This window comes from Sciurus carolinensis, chromosome 7 (genome assembly GCF_902686445.1).
Source record: "Sciurus carolinensis chromosome 7, mSciCar1.2, whole genome shotgun sequence".
Taxonomy (NCBI): domain Eukaryota; kingdom Metazoa; phylum Chordata; class Mammalia; order Rodentia; family Sciuridae; genus Sciurus; species Sciurus carolinensis.
In genome coordinates, this window is record NC_062219.1 from 119,779,290 (window position 1) to 119,798,413 (window position 19,124).

At 42.9% G+C, this 19,124-nt stretch overlaps 1 protein-coding gene and 1 non-coding gene across 4 annotated transcripts; one reads left to right on the plus strand and one right to left on the minus strand.

The window, feature by feature from the left end:
* The first annotated feature begins 351 nt into the window (after positions 1–351).
* On the plus strand, positions 352–19,124 carry Tcp11 (t-complex 11). Of its 3 annotated transcripts, none has more exons than XM_047558724.1 (9): positions 352–475; positions 3,652–3,760; positions 11,674–11,794; positions 15,325–15,545; positions 16,209–16,345; positions 16,546–16,763; positions 16,851–17,032; positions 17,809–17,972; positions 18,771–19,124. In XM_047558724.1, exons 1-9 carry the CDS (start codon positions 352–354, stop codon positions 19,001–19,003), a joined length of 1,509 nt encoding a protein of 502 aa, XP_047414680.1. In that variant the 3' UTR covers positions 19,004–19,124. The 3 variants fall into 3 exon arrangements, with proteins under 3 accessions (XP_047414680.1, XP_047414681.1, XP_047414682.1); XM_047558725.1 differs by having other exon boundaries at positions 3,667–3,760; XM_047558726.1 differs by lacking the exons at positions 352–475; positions 3,652–3,760; positions 11,674–11,794 and having other exon boundaries at positions 15,391–15,545; positions 18,752–18,861.
* On the minus strand, positions 10,005–10,078 carry Trnaa-agc (transfer RNA alanine (anticodon AGC)). The gene has a single exon. It is a non-coding gene; the product is annotated as a tRNA-Ala (tRNA).

Here is a 19,124-nt window from a genome sequence, read left to right on the forward strand (position 1 = left end):
GGACCGCGAGGCAGCAGGAGCCCACCGGAGCCGACGCCAGAGTGGGCGGCCAGCGGCAGGGGAGAAGGTGAGAGGCTGCGGCCCCACCCGAGTCGGGCGCTCCCAGAGAGGGGGTCCCGGGCGGCGGAGGAAGGGCCTGGACGCTGCCACCTTGGCTCTGGCCCGGGTTTCCTTGTCTCGGCCCTGTGCTCGCCTGTCTGCCTGGTGACCCGAGCACCTCCAGGCTTGTTTGTCCCCTAGGAAACTCCGAAGCCACCGCCCGGGCCTCAGGACCCCTTTGGCAGTTGGGGAGCCCCCTTCCCCGACGCCAACGGCGCGCCATTTCTCCCCAACCCAGATACCACCAGCAAAATGCCAGACATCAAGGAGAATGTGCCCCCCAAAGACCCCAGCGTCGCGGAAAGCGGCTCCTGCGAGCCCGAGACCACAGGACTGACCCAGGAAGACGAGAGCGGCTCCCAGGACCAGCCTTCACGTAGGTCCAGGTCCCCGAGATTCCTTGGGGTGCCCAGTGTGGGTGCGATTGCAGGGAGCCTGGCGCGCTGGGCTGCAGGCCGTTGAGGGTACCAGGTCGAGGGAGCCCTCCTCTCATCCCTGCGCTGCTCCGTGTCCCGCCCTGTCTTCACTTGCAGGCCGAGGCCCTCTGTTGACCAGAGAGCTTCAGAGTTACATCCCTGAGAAGGAAGCCACATGTGATTAATTGAATCTGACAAGATTTGAGGTCGAGTCAGTTCTAGGCCGACTTTTGAATTTGTGAGTGGAAAAATGACAGATATCTGGGGTTAATTTTAAAAAGAACCCAGAAGATCCCAGATGGGAATTGTGTTTTTTCGGTATTTTGTTGACTTGAAGTCATGCTGGCCCCGGCTCATACGCAAGCTCTGCACCGTGTAGATGTCCTTTGGTGTTCATATCAGGGCACCAGGTCTCTTGTACACTCAGTGGTACCTCAAGGCTCACTGAGTCCCAGGCCATCAATCTGAAAGGCTGCCCACGTGCAACAACAGCCTGAGCTAAAATTCGTGAAGATTGACAGCGGGAGATTTTAGTTCAAACTGAAGTTGAATTAGAATGATTCTCTTATGACCACACGGGGTCGCTGCCGGTTAACAAAACGCACTAAAAAGGTTTATTAGACAGGTGGACCAGATGGGTGATTTTTTTTTTTTTTCTCTAAATGTAATTTAAGTTCTTACAGTGACTGTTTAAGTGAATCCATAGGTGAGATGCCTCCCAGTAAGATGAATAACCAAACTCCTTCAAAACATTTTTGTATATTAGGTTTGACTAGGTTAAGTTACTATTTTATCTCGAAAAAAAAAATCTTCGGGATCTGGATATTTACATTTTATCTCTAATTATTCTTCAGCCTTCTTTCCTGAATTTTGGAACTTTTCTGGAGTAGCTTAGTGCTGTACTTGTGAACAATTGAACAGTCTTTCAGGACAGGCTGTGAATGTATAACTAATTAGAACAAATGCATATGTAGTTCAGTGGTAGAGCACCTCTGGGTTCAACCCCTAGTACTGCTATAAATGAATAAATAAATAAATATAAAAATAAAAAAGACTCTGAGCTTTTAACTTGTTATAGGTGGAAAGTCCTTCAGTAAGCTACCGTAGCTAATTCTCATTTAGCATTATAAATTAGCAGTGGTTCTACATATTTGATTGTGTTTTGCCATTTTGACTGAAACTATTTCTTCAGAGAAGCTGCAGAAATTGAGGGAACTTCACCCATGCACTTATGGTTCAGCTCAGCAAAGACTGAGTTTTTTTTATAAATGTCTACAATCACGTTTTCCCCTTAACTTTTAGTTTGAAATATTTTGAATTTGTTGAAAAGTTAAAAAAAAGTGAACACTTACATTGTTACTGTCCTTATTGCTTTATTTTCTTTCCATATGTGTATTTTCTCCCCCTTCTTGTCTCAGAGACTCCACTTTACCTCTAAATACTTCATCGTGTTTCTAGGAAGAAAGGCACTGTCTTATATAACTTCTTTTCTACAGTAACTTTTCTTTTTACATTTTAAAATCTTTTGACTATAGTAAAATGTTACAAAAGTAGAGCAGCTAATATAATGAACCTACATTTATCCATCACCTAGCTTCAACAAGTATCAGTTCACAGCTACTCAAGAGGCTGAGGCAGGAGGACAGCAAGTTAGAGGTCAGCTTCAGCAACATAGTGAGACCCTGTCTCAAAATAATAAAAATGGCTGTGAATAAAAAGGCTCATTGGTTGAGGGCCTCTGACTTGAATCCCAGTACTGCAGTGAAATGAAGGGACTAGAACTGTGGTGCTGGTTCTGGTCTGTGACAGAATTCTTAGTAATATGAAATTATTAGCAGTGAATTTATTATTAGTACAAGGCACAGTAGTGCCTGCCTGTAATCTCAGCTATTGTGGAGGCTGAGGCAGGAGGATCACGTTTGAGGCCAGCCTTCAGCAACTTACCACGCCTCTGTCTCAAAAAATGAAAAGGGCTGGGAATGTTGTAGAGTGACCCTCAATTATCTGTACAAAAAAGTATATATATGTGTGTGTGTGTAAAATATATTATTGGCAATGAAATCATAAAGATATTGTAATGACTTTTCCTAAAACTAAAAATGAAATTGATTCAGCTTAAAAGACTGCTCTTTATTTTGACAATATTTTCTTTTTTTTTTTTTTTTCCAGGTTAAATGATCCTTTGTTACAAAACAGTTTTGGTGGTAGTAGAGGGGAAATTTTATTGCTTATTTTTGCTTGTCCCTACTTTGCAAAATAAAAGTTGGAAAGTTGTGGTCAGTTGCTTAAAATCTTTTTGGAAAATTTATTACTCTGTGAAATTCTAAAATCTGGGAACTATTGCCTTAAAAGATTAAATGACATTAGCATTGTTCAGTAACATCTGAGTGTTATTTGTAGAGGGAATTTGACTTTCATCTTTGGTAGGTAGCAGCAGAGGCAGTAAGCGAAAGGACTTTTAATATATCAATGTTTATTCTTTACAAATTTTAAGTTGTTTCTTTGCAGCTTTGTGACTTCTTATTTTTGGTACTTGGGATTGAACCCAAGGCAATCACTCTACCTCTGAGCTACAGTACCAGCCCGGCCTCCCCCCTTTTTTTTTTCATTAAAAAATTTTTTTTCGTAGTTGTAGATGAACAGCTTGCTTTATTGGCTTATTCTTATGTGGTGCTGAGGATCAAACCCAGAGCCTCACATGTGCTAGGCAAGCGCTCTGCTACTGAGCCACAACCCCAGCCCCTTCCATTTTATTTTGAGACAAGACCTTGCTTAGTTAGTTGCTCAAGCTGACCTCCAGTTTGCAATCCTCCTACCTCAACCTCCTAAGTAGTGTGATTTTAAGAGAATGTGAGTGGGGTGTTTTTTTTTTGTTTGTTTGTTTTTTGTTTAAGAGAAAAGTTTTCAATCAGTTTCACTTAATATTTTTTTATTAAACTGCATTCTTTATTTTTTCCTTCCCTTTTGTTGGACTACCCTGAGAGTTTTTAGCACTGTCATGGGGCAGTTCAGAAAACAAATAGCTAGTATGGTTGAGTGAATCTGGGATTAGAAATTTGAGGCCTACTACCTCGAGCAAATCTCTGAATAAAATAGAAATTCAAACTTTCATAGGTTCACTTTTGTCCACCATAAGTACTTTCAGTTACAGATCTGACAGAGACAGTGAATGAGGTTTCCAAGCTGAGCAGCGAGATTGGACTGAATCATGATTTCCATGTGGAGGAGAATCTGCCTCCAAACAGGTATGGACGCTTCTGCTTTCTCCATTTTATTCATCCTGGCCTCAGCGCTTAGCACTGATGGCTTCTGACCAGACGTAAAACATTTTTTGTAACAATGTGCTTAGTATTTGTATTCTTACACAGAAAAGTAATAAGTTGTAATAGCATTATTAGTAAGAAGCAGATGTTATTTAACACAGCAAATAAACCAAAGCAGTAATTGTTGGAATAAACAGTTTAGGGGGATTTCAGATCTTCTCTGACAGTCTTGAGGAAGTAGACTGGCACTCAACAAGTTTGGGGCTTTGGAGCATTTTTTATTTCAGACTGAGGATGCTCAACCTGTATCATGGTTTAGAGAAGAAAATTCACATCTCAAGGGCACAGAGAAAGAATGCAAGTGTTTTCAGGAGTTTGAGGTGTGTCTGAGGAGGATTTAAAATGGATGTCAAGGTAACATGAAATCTCAGGAATGTATTGTAGGATTTTACAATGAAATACAGAGTTTAGAAGAAAATTCAGAAACCTGTACAAAATAACCAGCTGACTGCCAGAAAGTTGCATATTAGTCATTGTTATTAGATAGGTAACTTTTTATTTATTTTTTAAAAATATGTTTAGCTGTAGATGAACACAATACCTTTATTTATTTTTTATGTGATGTTGAGTATCTAACCCAGTGCCTCATACATGCTAGGCAGGCACTCTACCACTGAGCCACAACCCCAGCCCCAACTAGGTGGCTTTTAAATTTAACTTGTTCCTTAACTGGATTAATGAGTTCAGAGTACAGCCCATTAACCAATCGGGCCAATAAAGTATTTGCAGTTTCTGGGGCCTAGTATTCAAATCTTCAGAAATTAAAGATTCTGTTTTTATTTTCCCTCTGGGTCTCTCAGAGCCCAAGGAAATGCCCAGGGGCTGGTCTGTGCAATGCTTTCACAGCGTACCTCGTTGTAAGGGCAACTTTCCAAGGCTAGTGGGCACCCCAGCATCAGCCAGCCTATTCCACGAGCAGCCCGTCTCACCACAGGGAGGCGGGTGGCTAGCATTTCAACAACCTCTGTGTTCACCATATCTACCATCAGCTTGTGGCTTTGGCTGTGAGGTCTTAGCCAATGGCCAATTATTAATTTTGGGGGGGGCAGTAAATTGACATTTGCTGCCAATTTTTATCTAACCCAGTCAGAAATCCGAGGTGTCTGAGGTGTTTCGTACCTAAGTGCACGAAGAACAAAGTGGACAGAAAACCACAGTTTGGCCCCTGCAGTAATGACCACTCATTGGAACTCTGTTTCCTTTGAAACTGCATCTCTTGGCAGTGAGCTATCACGAGAGGCCAAATGCCCTCTTTAAGTATAAAGTAATCCTTGGTACCACCAAAACCCAGAGACCGGGAGATCCGTGCAAAAAAGAGCTTCAGATCTGGGAGGAATCTAGTCATGACTTTTGGGGCTCCATGAGGAAGACAGAAAACTTCCCGAAGGGGAGGCACCATACCTGCGTTCTTCAGGGGGTCTCAGGGTCACCAGAAATCCCCCTCAGCACCTTTGTATGATATTTCCTTTGGTAATTTTTCATCCACCAAACACCAAATAGAGGAGGCAGGGCTCGGGGGGAGGTTAAAGGGAATTGGATGGAAGATCAGAGGTGGCAAAGGAGGAGGAGGAGCAAGAGCAAATGCAAGGCTCAGGCCAGGAGAAGCCAATGGGTAACAAGTGACTAGCAGGTGTTCAAAAACGGGTTCAGTTGACTGAGACATTTCCACGGCAGCAGCAGGAGCCTGCAGAGAGAAACATTGCAAGAACAATAGCCTGAATATCAGCTTTTACCTGAACCAACTTTTGATCATAGAGCTCTTTTAAAAAATGTCTTTCCTTCTTTTTAAGTATAGACAGTTCTGTTTTTAATGTCCTTGTTCTTATAATGTCTATAAACTTCTGAAGGCAAACAGGAAAGTTTCTGCGGTTGATGAGAACAATTGGTGAACTCTGGGTTGCTTCTAGAATCATACTTAAGTCTTCATAAAGATTCAAGTTGCGGCTGAGTATGGTGGCACACGCCTGTAATCCCAACTTTCATGAGGCTGAGGCAGGAGGATCACAAGTTCAAGGCCAGTCTCAGCAACTTAGTGAGACCCTGTCTGGGGGGCGGGGGGAACAAACAAACGAAAACCCATAACTCAGCGACAGAGTGATTCTCTAGCATGCAGGAGAACCTGAGTTTGATTCCCAACACTGGGGCGGGGGGGAAGCGAAGATTGTTGATATTTTTCTTTAAAAAATTAGGTTGTAGCCTGGTGTGATAAAGGGGTTGACCCATCTGTCTATCATCTTGTCTTTCAAATCAGAGAGCAGATTTGCAACTAAGATGGAAAAAAAAAAAGATTTTTCTGTGCCCAACTTAGAGCTATTTCTGAAGTATTTGAATAAATCAGTTTCTTTCTCTTTGAGTATATGGTTCCATTGTTGCTTAGGAGAGAAGGAAAAAATGTCTTATGCTCCGAATACAAGTCAAGTCTAAACCAAAATCGTATGTACAGGTGACTCAAGGCACAAGTATAAATCAAATTAATTTTTACCCAAGACCAAAGCTAACTAAATCTTTTATGACTTTAACCAAGGTCTTCAGAAGAGGGAGCAAAAGATGCAGCCCTTTCAAGAGTCAGACCACTTGTAAAGATGGGCAAGAAGAAAGAAGAGCTGAGACAACTCAGTAGTCGGTACGCTGCTGCCAGTGGGCTGTGGACGTATTCTCGGGTTTCCAGCCTGGTGGTTGGCTGCCTTCCCACAGACCCTATAATCCATTGACCCGCAGGGAGGGAAAAGTACAAGAAAACAAAACTGTTCCTAGTAGAGGAAAGAATCACTAACAAATTAGTACCCCATAGCCAAGCAGCATACAAATTCAAAACAAGCAGTTCAGACTAATTTTTTTCCAGATGTTTCTCTCCTAAGCTCAAGGAATTAAATTACTGAAGAAATAAGAGTTAGATTCAAAGGAGCAGAAGTTTAAATCAGGGACCCAGAGATTCAAAAGATCTTCTGATTTAAAAAATTTTAGCCAGATGTGTGCTAAAATTAGCACACCTGTAATCTCAGTGACTTGGGAGGCTAAGGCAAAAGGATCTCAGCAACTTAGTGGGACCCTGCCTCAAAATAAAACATCAAAAGGACTGGGGATATGGCTCAGTGGTTAAACACCTCTGGGTTCAATCCCAGTACAAAAGACAAAAAAAAAAATTAAACTTTGTTCTAAATCTGATTCCTGTGTATTTATTTTTGTTCCTAGGGATTGAACCTAGGAGTGCTTAACCACTGAGCTACATCCCCAGCCCTTGTAAAAAAAAAATAGTTTAGACAGTGTCTCACTAAGTTGCTTAGGGCATCACTAAGTTACTGAGGCTGGCTTTCAATTTCTAATCCTCCTGCCTCAGCCTCCCGAGCTGCTGGGATTATAAGCACGGACCACTGTGCCCATTCTGTCTATTTTAAGTTGCATTTCTAGAGGTACCACAAAGATAATTGTTTAAAATGAGAGCTCTCTAAATTTTTTTCTTTAAATACAACCAATTTATTTATTCCAAAAGCAATTCAAACCAACATAAGAACTAGTTCATGCATGTTTCCCCCCACCTGGTAAATTTAGAAAGGAAAAAAGACAAAGAGACTCTTTACCACCCTTACCCAGTCTCTACAAGTAGACATCCAAGAGCACTAACTATGGTGAAAATCATTACTTTTCTTTGCTAACTTTTTGTCACTTGTTCCAGGATCTCACCTGTAGGCTCTGAAATGACCAGAGACTTGTTAACCTGCTGACTAGGCCAAAATCGTAGGGAAATTCAAACTTTTCCTCTCAAGCTTTTCTTCTTGAATTTCAGAATCTGCTGAGATAAACTGACACTAGATCATTCAACAGAAAAGGCACAGCGCTGTTAACATGCAGGCACATGGGAATTATTCACCATGACACTCAGAGGGGCCAGACAGTTGAAGCTAAAATACCTTCTTCAGAGGGAGGGAAGGAAGGGGTGCAGGCAGATTGAGAGGAAGGGTAAATTATTATTTTTTCTTTCTTTGTTGTTTTTAGCTATACATGACAGCAGGGTATATTTTGACGTATTATACATAAGTGGGGTGCCGCCCATTACAATTTTGATTCCATTCTTGCGGGTTGAACATGATGTGGAGTTACACTGGTGGTGTGTTTGCATATGAGCATAGGAAAGTTACGTCCCATTCATTCTAATAGTAAATGATTTTTAAGGGAGGTGAGTGGGCCCAAAGAATAGACAATCGCCGGAACTGTCTGGTCGCTGGGTGTGGTGTCGACTCTAGTCTTCCTTCCTGTGATATGTATCAGTCTCCCACAGTTAATGGGCGACAGAAGTGATTGACAGCAACAGAATATCTTGAGCAGGATCCCACCTTGGGTCCAAGGGGGAACTTCAGTGAAAGTCCTTCCCTGCATAGCTGTTCCCCAGCTGCTCCCAGTGTGAAGTCCAAAGGCATATTTTGGAACATCACTTTCTAAGCCCCACTAGTTACAAGCCATTTATCCTGCTGGTGAGAGGGAGTCCCCAGAAGCCTTTAAGCAAGCATGACATGATCAGAATTGCATCTTAGAAAATATTTAGTTTTAGAATGGCAGTGTGGAAAACAGATTAAAAATGGATGAGACTAGAGACACGGGGATGAGTTAATGGTAAGAGATGATGGTAGGAAGGGCGGAGTCCAGAGACGTTCAAGAAGCAGAATCGGTGGCACTTGGCAGTCAGCTGGAGGAACAGCATGAGGAGAAAGTGGTATAGACAATCCCTGCACAATGGAGGCTAACGGAGATGGGGTGTGGGGAAGAGAACGGGGACTCTGTTTTTATCTTTGTATCATTTGTATTTTTTATTCAAGAGACATGTATTCCTACTGTATATTTTGAGGGGGATGTTTAATTCAAGGACACCAGTAACTGTCTGACAACAACTAGATACAGCCTCAGAATTTTCAAACATTCTCTTCTTAGTAGTCTAATTCTGTAGGTCAGAGACATCATTTAAATAGTCTCATAGGAGAACTGATTCCTGTACTTTCACTTTTTAAATACGATGTATTAAAGTAGCTTCAGATTTATAGAAAAAGAAGAGTCCCCATGCCCTCTCACTTACGCAGTTACCATTATGTGTCTTGTATTAATGTGGCACATGTGTTACAATTGATGATCCACTGTTCCTTCCTTATTATTGACTCACGTCCGTGGCGTATATGGAGTTCACTTTTTTTTTTTTTTTTTTTTGGTGGGGGGACAGTACTGGGGATTAACCCATGTCTGCTCTACCACTGAGACACATCCTAGTCCTTTAATTTTTATTTTGAGCCCAGGGTCTTGCTAGGTTGCTGAGGCTGGCCTTGAACTTCCCATCCTCCTGCCTCAGCCTCCTGAGTTGCTGGGATTGTATGTGTGCACCATCACAGTCAATTGCCGTTCACTTTTTGTGTTACACATTCTGTGGATTTTAAAAACTGTAATGATGTGTTTTCACTAGTACTGAGTTGCATAAGAGTGATTTCACTGCCTGAAAGTCCCATGCTCCACCTCTTCATCCTTCCCTCAACCACAAGGCCCTTGCCAACCGCTGATCTTTTACTGTCTTCGTAGTTTTGCCTCTTCCAGAATATTATACTGTTGGGATCATACAATGTCTAGCTCTTCAGATTTGCTTCTTTCACTTAGTAATAGGCATTTAAGATTTGTGTTTTCTTGTGACTCGACAGATCATTTCTTTTTATTAACTTTATAAATGGTACTTCTTCATGAAGAGTACTTTTTTGTATGGATATACCAATTTATCCATTTGCCAATTGGAGGACATTTTCGTTGCTTCCAAGTCTTAGCAATTATGAATAAAACTGATATAAACATTTATATGCAGGTATTTTTGTGGACATGAATCTTCAGACCCTCAGGGTAAATACCAAGGAGCATGATTGCTGGATCATGTGGCAAGAGGTTCTTAGTTTTCTAGGAAGCTACCAAACTGCCTTTCAGACTGGCGGTAGCACTTTGCTCTCACCAGCCCTGGATGAGAGCTCCCATTTGGGCCATTCAGATAGGCCTGTAGTGTTCTCATTGCTGTTTCAATTTGCAATTCTTTAATGGTGTTGAACATCGTTTCATATGCTGATTTCGTGTATCTTCTTTATTGAAATTTCTGTTAAGGTCTTTGACTCAGTTTTTCGATTGGGTTGCTCATTTTCTTAGAGATTTTTTTTTCAGTCCTGGGGATTGAACCCAGGGCCTCATGCATGCTAGGCAGGTGCTCTACCACTGAGCTAATTCCCAGTTCTTGTATTGTTCATTTTCTTTTCTTTTTTTAAACTTGTACTATTATTTAATTTTTTTTGTTTTTGTTTTTGGTTTTGGTTTGTGTGTTTGTTTTTGGTACTGGGGATTGAACCCACGGTCTTTACTTCTGAGCCACATCCCCAGCCCTTTTTATATTTTATTTCGAGACAGGGTCTCATTGAGTAGCTTAGGGCCTCACTAAGTTGCTGAGACTGGCTTTGAACTCACAATCTTCCTGCCTCAGCCTGCTGAGCGACTGGGATTACAGGCTTATGCCACTGCGCCTGGCCATTATTTAATTTTTTAAAATGAAGTTGTAACATTATCTATTAGACAGACCTGAGATTAAGCTAAAGGACAGTCCTTAGGACCGAATGTGTCTGACATTAAGAGGGGCTTGCTACATATTCCTCGTCTTTCCTCGTTGTTCATTTACCTATCGTTGAGTTTTAGGAGTTCTTTGTACATTTTTGGATACATATCCTTTATCAAAGATAGTCTCCAGTCTATGGCTGGTCTTTCCATTCTTTTGGTAGTATCTTTCACAAAGCAGAAGTTTTTAATTTTAATGAATTCCAACTTACCAATCTTTCATTTCCTGGATCTTGCTTTTGCTGTTGTCTCTAAAAATTGATCATCAAACCCAAGGTCACTTAGATTTTCTCCTGGTTATCTTCTTGGAGTTTTATTGTTTTGTGTTTTACTTTTAGATCTGTGATCCACTTTGAGTTAGCTTTTGTGAAGTGTGTAAGATCTGTTTTAGGTTAATTTTTTGCATGTGGATGTCTGGCCATTCCAACACCATTTGTCAAAATGGTTCTCCTTTCTCAATTGAATTGCCTTTGCATTGTGTATATATATATTTTTTTCCTCAGGGACAAGGACCATACTCAGGCCCTTGCATGTGCTAGGCAAGTGCTCTGCCACTGAGTTAAACCCCAACCCCTTGCATCATTATATTTTTAAGTAAAAAAAAAAAAAACTGATCTTTCTAACTTCCATGACTCTTTAGATAGTAATGCCATTGAGATTGGGAATTCAAAAGAAATAGGGGTGATAGGGGTGTGTATGGTTGGGGGAAAGGCAATAATTTCGTCTTAGACCTGTGGATTTGGTAATGTGTCTACATTCAGGTGTTATCATAGAAGGAAAATTTTCCTAGATTAGGAGTCTAAGAAAATGAAAGATAATTTCATTTAATGCCATATATAAACACACATAAATGTCTATACACACGTACATACACACACACACACACACACACACACGTACACAGACACTAAGGCATATACCTAGACTAGAGTGCACAGTGAGTGCCGAGACAGCCTGACTCCACCTTATTCGGGTTCTTCCCCCTGCAGAGAAGGGACCACTCTGGAACCTGAGAGCCCTTCTGAGTGGTGTTGCTGATGCCCTTGAACTCTGACTCACCATAGCTCATTCAGCCCTGCTGCAGTCCATAGATCCTGGCATTTTCTTGTCAGTGTGATCATCTTTTTCCATATCAAATACTGTTTGGGGCTAAGGCAATTATTATCCTATACCTGTGTTTTTGGGTAGATGAGTAATTTTCTCTTTTAACCTAGTCACAGTTCGGAAGGCAAGGTCAAGGAGACAATGCACAATGACTTTTGGGACCATCTTAAAGAACAGCTGTCAGCTACTCCTCCCGACTTCAGTTGTGCTCTCGAACTTCTGAAAGAAATTAAAGAGGTGAGTGGCGTCCATTTGTAAATAGAAAGTTCCTAGATATCCTGGCCTATTGAATATCAATGACTAGAAAATCCTAACTGAACAGGGTCTAATGAATCAGTCATGCAGAAATTTGAACAGGAATGATTTAATATAAAAATAACTATAACAACAGAATTAGAGAAATGAGGGCACTTATCAGAATTTCATTCCTTTTTGTGACTGAGTAATATTATATTCCATGGATAAACTACATTTTCTTGATTCATCAGTTGATAGGTGTTTTTTTTTTTTACTATTGTGAATAATTGTGAATAATTTTGACTATTGTGAATAATTCTGCTGTCAACATTGGTGTACAGGTATCTCTCTGAGTCCCTGCATGGAATTCTTTTAGGTGTATGCTTAGAAATGGAATTGCTGGAAGTTCCAATTTCTTTACATCTTTGCCAACACTTTCCATTTTCTTTCTTTTTAAAATATATTTTAGTTGTAGATGGACAGAATATCTTTATTTTTTATTTACTTATTTATTTTTATATGGTGTTGATGATTGAACCCAGTGCCTCACATGTGTGAGGCAAGTGTTCTGCCACTGAGCTATAACCCCAGCCTCTCCATTTTCTGATGTGTGTGTGTGTGTGTGTGTGTGTGTGTGAGAGAGAGAGAGAGAGAGAGAGAGAGAGAGAGAGAGAGAGAGAGAGACTGAGGATTGAGCCCAAGGGGACTTTACTACTGAGCTATGTCCTCAGCCCTTTTATTTTTTCTTTAATATATGTATTTTAGTTGTCAAGAGATCTTTTATTTTATTTATATGTGATGCTGGATATTGAACCCAGGGCTTCACACTTGCCAAGCAAGCACTCTACCACTGAGCCACAACTCCAGCCCACCCTGCCCTTTTTATTTTTTATTTTGAGACAGGGCCTTACTAAGTTGCTGAGGCTGGCTTTGAACTTGTTATCCTCCTGCTTCAGCCTCCCAAGCAGCTAGGATCACAGGCATGCACCACTGGGGCTGGTGCTCTATTCCATTCTTTGGATCTTAGCTTTCTAGTGGGCGTGAAACATTATCTCACTGTGGTTTTCACTTGCATTTTTCCAGTGGTTATAGATGTTGAGCACCTATTCATGTACTTACTGGCCATTTTTACATCTTTGAAGAAGTGTTTACCCAAGTCCTTTACCTATCTTTAAATAGGATTGTTTGCCTTTTTGTTGTTGAATTTTTGGAATTCTTTACATATTATACATACTAAATCTTTGTCAGATGTAAGACTAGCAAATATTTTCTCATTCTGTGGTTGGTGTTTTTCATTTCTTTTTTTGGTCCTGTGATGCACAAGAGTTTTAATTTTGATGAAGTTTACCAAATTCAGGATCATGAAACTTTTTTCCCTCCTATGCAGTGCTGGGGATCAACCAGGACCTCATGCATATCAGCAAGTGCTCTTCCTCCGAGCCACACGCCCAGCCCTTCCTATGGTTTCTTTTAAGTGTTTCATAGTTTCAGTCCTTAGGTTTTACGTCTTTGATCCATTTTGAAATTCTTTTTTAATAAATAACTTCATTCAACTTCATTCTTTTACATGTGGATATCCATTTTTTCAAACACTGTCTGTTGAAAAAGCTGTTCTTTCCCCATCAAATGATCTTGGCCTTGCTGATCAAAATCATTTGACCATGTATCCAGGTTTTATTTCTGGGTTCTCTTTCTGTCTGTCTGTGTATATATCTGTCCCTTTTTTCCATTGTATGCTTGGCTGCTTACAGGCCATTTTTATTTGATGGTGCATTTCTCCTGTGCTTGTCCAACGTTATTGACTGGGTATTTTACACAATACCTAGTTCCTGATGGGAAGCTCAGGTCGTATGGTCACTTGATGCCATAAGCTCAACAGTAAACCCTTTCTCAAAAGGCAGATAGTTGTTTGCACCGAGGTTGTAGATTTGCTCCAGAATCCTAAAGGTTTATGTTGGGATTCTCCCATGATTGCTTGCAAGACACTCCTTTACAGCATCCTTGATTACCGTGGACACTTAATATATCATTGGATCTCCTGGATCATAAGACCCTGATTGTATAGTGGCTTGTACTGAGTCTGAGTCTTGCTGCAGAGCCTACTCTTGCTCTAGTACTCACTTGAAATTTGTAACCTTATGAGTGATTCTAAATGAGTGCCAAAATAGTAAACTCAAATTTGGTGTACATTGCCTTGATAATCCAAAAGAGCCTACCAAGTGTTGTGCCTTTTGTTTTGATGGTGGGTGGTTCAAAGGTAGCAACTTGTTTTTCCTCTCAGAGGGGGCACCTGACCAGACCCCTGAAGCTGTAGAAACCACTGAAGTGTGACAGGCCTCTGAATTTGTGTGGGGGTTATCTGCCATCTTCCAGGCTGCAGTATCTCTCTAAGGCATCTAAAATGCTCACTACTTCCTGCTCATGGTTCAAACCTCACTTACAGTGCCAATGTGTTCATCAGTCAGGGTATAATAAGGAGTCAGAACCATACAGTAGTTTGAATACAGAAGCTTCCATGATATAGGAACTTGCTGGGAGGAGCAGGCCAGAGTCCCTTCGGCACCCTCTATGGACAAAAACCTACCAACCAGCCAAGGAAAAATATTTCAAGGACTCAGCTCCATCTTCTCTGAGTAGGCACTGAAGGGTTAATTTGGAACAGAGAATCTCCACGTTGGTAACTGTCCTAGCTTAACACTTACAAGAGAGTGCAAGCAGCTTTCCTTTTGTCTAACCTAAAGCCGTACAGTGGGGTCTTGCTCTGACAGCACGGTGCTCCATTTGCTGAAGCGTCGACTGAGCCCAGCCCAGACCTCACCGTGTTATGTGTTACAGAGGCAGAGAGGTGAATTAGAATCCCTGACCCCCAGGACTTATATTTTTGGGTTAATAGGCAACTTCAGGTAACTCAGAACAGTTCCTTTGTCTATTTCATCTTTACCTCTCAAAAATGCCTACCTTTTAAAATTAAGAGTACATCGTTACCATGTGAAAATATTTTATATTTGTTGTACCCTGTAACTTCTCTTTATTATACTCCTTGATTCTATTGATCTCTTTATCTGTTTTCTCTAGAAAATGATATATTATTGCTATGATTGATCCCCTTAAAATTTGAATTATCATTGCCCCCTCCAAACAAAAATAAATAATATCCTATAGGGAATTTAGGGACCCAAATTGTTGTTCCTTAAAAGATATAGGTTTGAGGGCTGGGGTTGTGGCTTAGGGTAAGTGTGCTTGCCTAGCATGTGTGAGGCACTGGGTTTGATCTTCTGCATCACATAAGAATAAATGAATAAAGTTATTATGTCTATCTAGAACTAAAAAAATTTTTTTAAAAAGGCATAGGTTGGAATATCTTTGGCTAAAGGGGTTGCCCAGGGCTGGAGGTGTGGCTCAGGGTAAGAGTGCTTGCCTAGCATGTGTGAGGCCCTGGGGCATTATCAAATAAGGTAACAGGGGTGCCCACTGGGGAGAATCTGGGGCTCTGAAGAGAGCGGAGTTGCTCTTTGACTCTTCCTGGGCAGATCTTGCTGTCGCTGCTGTTACCACGCCAGAACCGCCTGAGAAGTGAGATTGAAGAAGCTCTGGACATGGAGTTGATCAAGCAGGAAGCAGAACACGGAGCCCTGGATGTCCCTTACCTTTCAAAATACATCCTCAACATGATGACTCTGTTGTGTGCACCTGTTCGAGATGAAGCAGTACAGAAACTTGAGAACATCTCAGACCCTGTTCGGTTATTGAGGTATGAAACTTGATTGCTGATTCCTGACCCCTGATACGCAAGCCAGACCCAGATTGTAGCCATTGCCTGGACTGACTCTTCCCCGCTGAAGACCTAATGCCCCTTTTCTCCTCTCGGGCTTACTGTTTTTCTTTTCCAAAGATGGCCTCAACATGGCCTTTTGTCTATTCTCGGATTGATTGGGCTCCGCTGTGTAACATGCTACCATAAGACAAAATCCTTTCTTCTAAAGAGTGAGATTGCTCCTTTCCTGGTTTTCTCTTGCCCAGTTCACACAGTATAAGGGGACGAGGATGGATAGCTTTAGGAACTAAGGAACTGAGACCCAGGAAGAGAGAATAAAAAAAGAAGCCGCCGCCACTGGCCCAAAGAGTCAAGAATAGCATCACCTGTGATCCCACCCCGGAGAGGCTCGCTGGCAGGCTCTCTGACAGCCTCCACTGACAGCCCTTTGCAGAGACCGTAGAGAAAGAGATGGCCCAGTTCTGTCACTCACTCACCGGGGCTTTGGGTCAAGTCTTTTTCTGTGAATGTAGAAAGGAGGACTGTTAGTTTTAAGGCCTCTCTTAATTCTAGAGAACAGTGATTTAATGACCCCCATGTGGGTTTCCCTCTCACTAGATTTCCTTTCATGGTGTAAATATTCTATTTCCCCCATGTCAGAGGAATCTTCCAGGTTCTGGGCCTGATGAAAATGGACATGGTGAATTACACTATCCAGAGCCTGCAGCCACACCTTCAGGAACATTCTATCCAGTTGGAACGAGCTAAATTCCAGGAGCAACTCAACAAGCAGCCCAGTATGTATGGTGTGGGAGCAGGAAGGCAGGAGCCTGCCGTGACCTGCATGAGAGCACATGCAGACTGTAGGAGTAAAACGTTCAGATAAGCCCCAGAGCATGTACCTACTAACCAGGAGTATCTTTTGAAAGCAACCTTGGTCTTGAGGCCCAGAGAAAAAGGTGCCAAAGATGCTCACATACTCCCTTCCCTGCCCCAGGCCTCCTGGACCACACCACCAAGTGGCTGACCCAAGCAGCAGCGGACCTGTCCACCCCTCCTCCGGCTTCCCTGGACACGCCCGACTCTTCCAGTGTGGCAGGCCCTGCTCCAAGTGAGGGAGCCAGCAACTCTGAGCCCCTGAGCCCCACAATGGTGTTGTCTCAGGGCTTCCTGAACCTCCTCCTTTGGGACCCTGAAAACGAAGAGTTCCCTGAGGTAGGACTGTGGGGTTTGCCTGCGTTTGTGGCCAGGCTCTCTCTCGCCATGTGCTCCCCTGACTGCCCGCTCCCCTCTGCTCCCCAGACCCTGTTGATGGACAGAACCCGGCTGCAGGAGCTGGAGTCCCAGTTGCATCAGTTAACCATCCTGGCCTCGGTCTTGCTAGTGGCCAGTAGTTTCTCTGGCAGTGTTTTGTTTGGTTCACCCCAGTTTGTGGATAAACTGAAACGCATAACCAAGTCCCTGATGGAGGAATTTAACTCCAGGTGAGCAGCGTATGTCTCTTTTAGAGTAGAAGGTGAATCCAAAACAGACCACAGACCCTTAGGAGCCACCCACAAATGGTGGTTTCTTTCCCTAAGTGATCTTGAGGTTTGTGATAAAGAAAAATAAAACTTCCTTTCAAAAAGGGTAGCATGGAGAATAGTCTGCAGCAAAGGGGTCATTGTTGTGGGAATTGTCATGGGTTGGTGCTGTGCTTACCCAAGAGCTGGTAAGTCAGCATCAGAGACGGAACACCTCCTGAGTGCAGGCCAGCACACCAAAGACAGGAGAAGAACCAGAGACCAAACTCGGGGCTGGGCATGTGGCTCAGAGGTAGAAAGCCTGCCCAGCATGTATGAAGCCCTGGGCTTAATTCCCAGCATCACACACACAAAAAAATAAAAAACCAACCCAAGAAGGACAGAATTGTCATTGATGAGATATAGGACAAATGACCAAGGAAAATCTTAAAAATGTATAAAGTCCATGGAGTAAAAACATTCGAGTGGTTCCTAGGGCCGAGCTAAGCCCCTTTCCAGAGTTGGTTTTTACTAAGGAGTACGATGTGGTGCCATATATAGAAAGCAGTTGGTGTCCTTGAAGGAAGCAGGGAGGACACTGTACTGTCCACCGGTCTGCTGCTTGCCAGGGGTTGGGGGCTGGGTAGATGGCTGGGACTCCCTCCCAACTGGGCCTAAATTCTTGTGGAGTTTCCTGCATTTATGTGCCTCTGCCAGGTCACCTAGTGGGTACCAGTTGACTTTCTTTCATGGTCTAGGCCTGAGGAGGCGATGCAGACCGTGAGTGAACAGGTGTCTCAGGAAATCCATCAAAGCCTCAAGACGATGGGCCTTGCTGCTCTGAGCAGTGACAACACAGCCTCTCTGATAGGACAGCTCCAGAACATCGCCAAGAAGGAGAACTGTGTCCGCAGTGTCATTGGTGAGCATGCCTGTAGGGTGGGAAGTACGTTGGAGGGAGGGAGTGTCCCAGCCTGGAAGTCAGTTACTGAGCCATTCAACAATCAAAGACCAGGTCCTGGGCAAGCCATGGTTTTCCTCTTCAATTCAAAGACCAACTATGGGTGATTTGCCTCCAGGAACTCACGACCTCTCTGTGTGGGATACTGTCCAAACTGGTTGTCCTCTCACTGTGATCCAAGACATTTGACATACATCAGCACATGCGCGTGCGTACACGCACGCGTGCACACACACACACACACACACCTGCCAATAAGAAACTGTTGCTGGGCTGGGGATGCAGCTCAGTTGGGGAGTTTTTGCCTAGCCTGCACAAGGCCTGAGTTCCATCCCCAGCTCCACAAAACCAAAACAACAAAAAGTGTTGCTGAATTAGGCTGGAGAACATGTCCCCATGATAAGGAAATCCTCTGTCCACCTGTTGGAATGGAGGCCATGAGCTTGGCCAGTTTGCTTCTAAGCTCAGCCATCTGAGGAACCAGGCTAAGATCCTCCTGTATGTCGGCTACTCAGGATCTAACAGATGGCCACTTAGGCAATCCTGAATGCTCAGAAACTGACTAATCCAGTACTGTTTTTATCTTTGCTTTGTCCTTGAGTGCTAAATAACCGCAGCAAAGCAACCTTCTTGTCTGCTGGTGAGTGGGAAGACTGGTTCATATCTTGTTTAGCTTAGAAGATGGTAAGCAGAGTGCAGGACCAGCATTTCTCCCTGGAATCTGCCCTTTTCCTTCTCTCCATCTTTTCCTGCTCACAGATCAGCGGATCCATCTGTTTCTCAAGTGCTGTTTGGTTCTCGGTGTGCAGCGATCTCTGTTAGACCTTCCTGGAGGCCTCACTCTCATTGAGGCGGAGCTAGCGGAACTGGGCCAAAAGTTTGTGAACCTGACACGTCACAATCAGCAGGTGTTTGGCCCCTACTACACGGAGATCCTCAAAACCCTCGTCTCCCCAGCCCAGGCCTTGAGCACAAAAGTGGAGTCTCTCTAATAGCACCAGCTCAGAGCCCTGGCACCTTGGACCCAGGAGAAAGGTCATCATCTTCCTGGGGTGACATCACCAGTGACTAGCAGGGCAATGAGGCCCCCGATCCCACAGACAGTATTCTAGG

Coding starts and splice junctions, on each gene's coding strand:
- Tcp11 (XM_047558724.1), top strand. CDS start 352: ATGCCAGACATCAAGGAGAATGTGCCCCCCAAAGACCCCAGCGTCGCG. Junction 3,761..11,673: donor GAGAATCTGCCTCCAAACAG/GTATGGACGCTT, acceptor ACCTAGTCACAG/TTCGGAAGGCAAGGTCAAGG. Junction 16,346..16,545: donor GCAACTCAACAAGCAGCCCA/GTATGTATGGTG, acceptor TCCCTGCCCCAG/GCCTCCTGGACCACACCACC.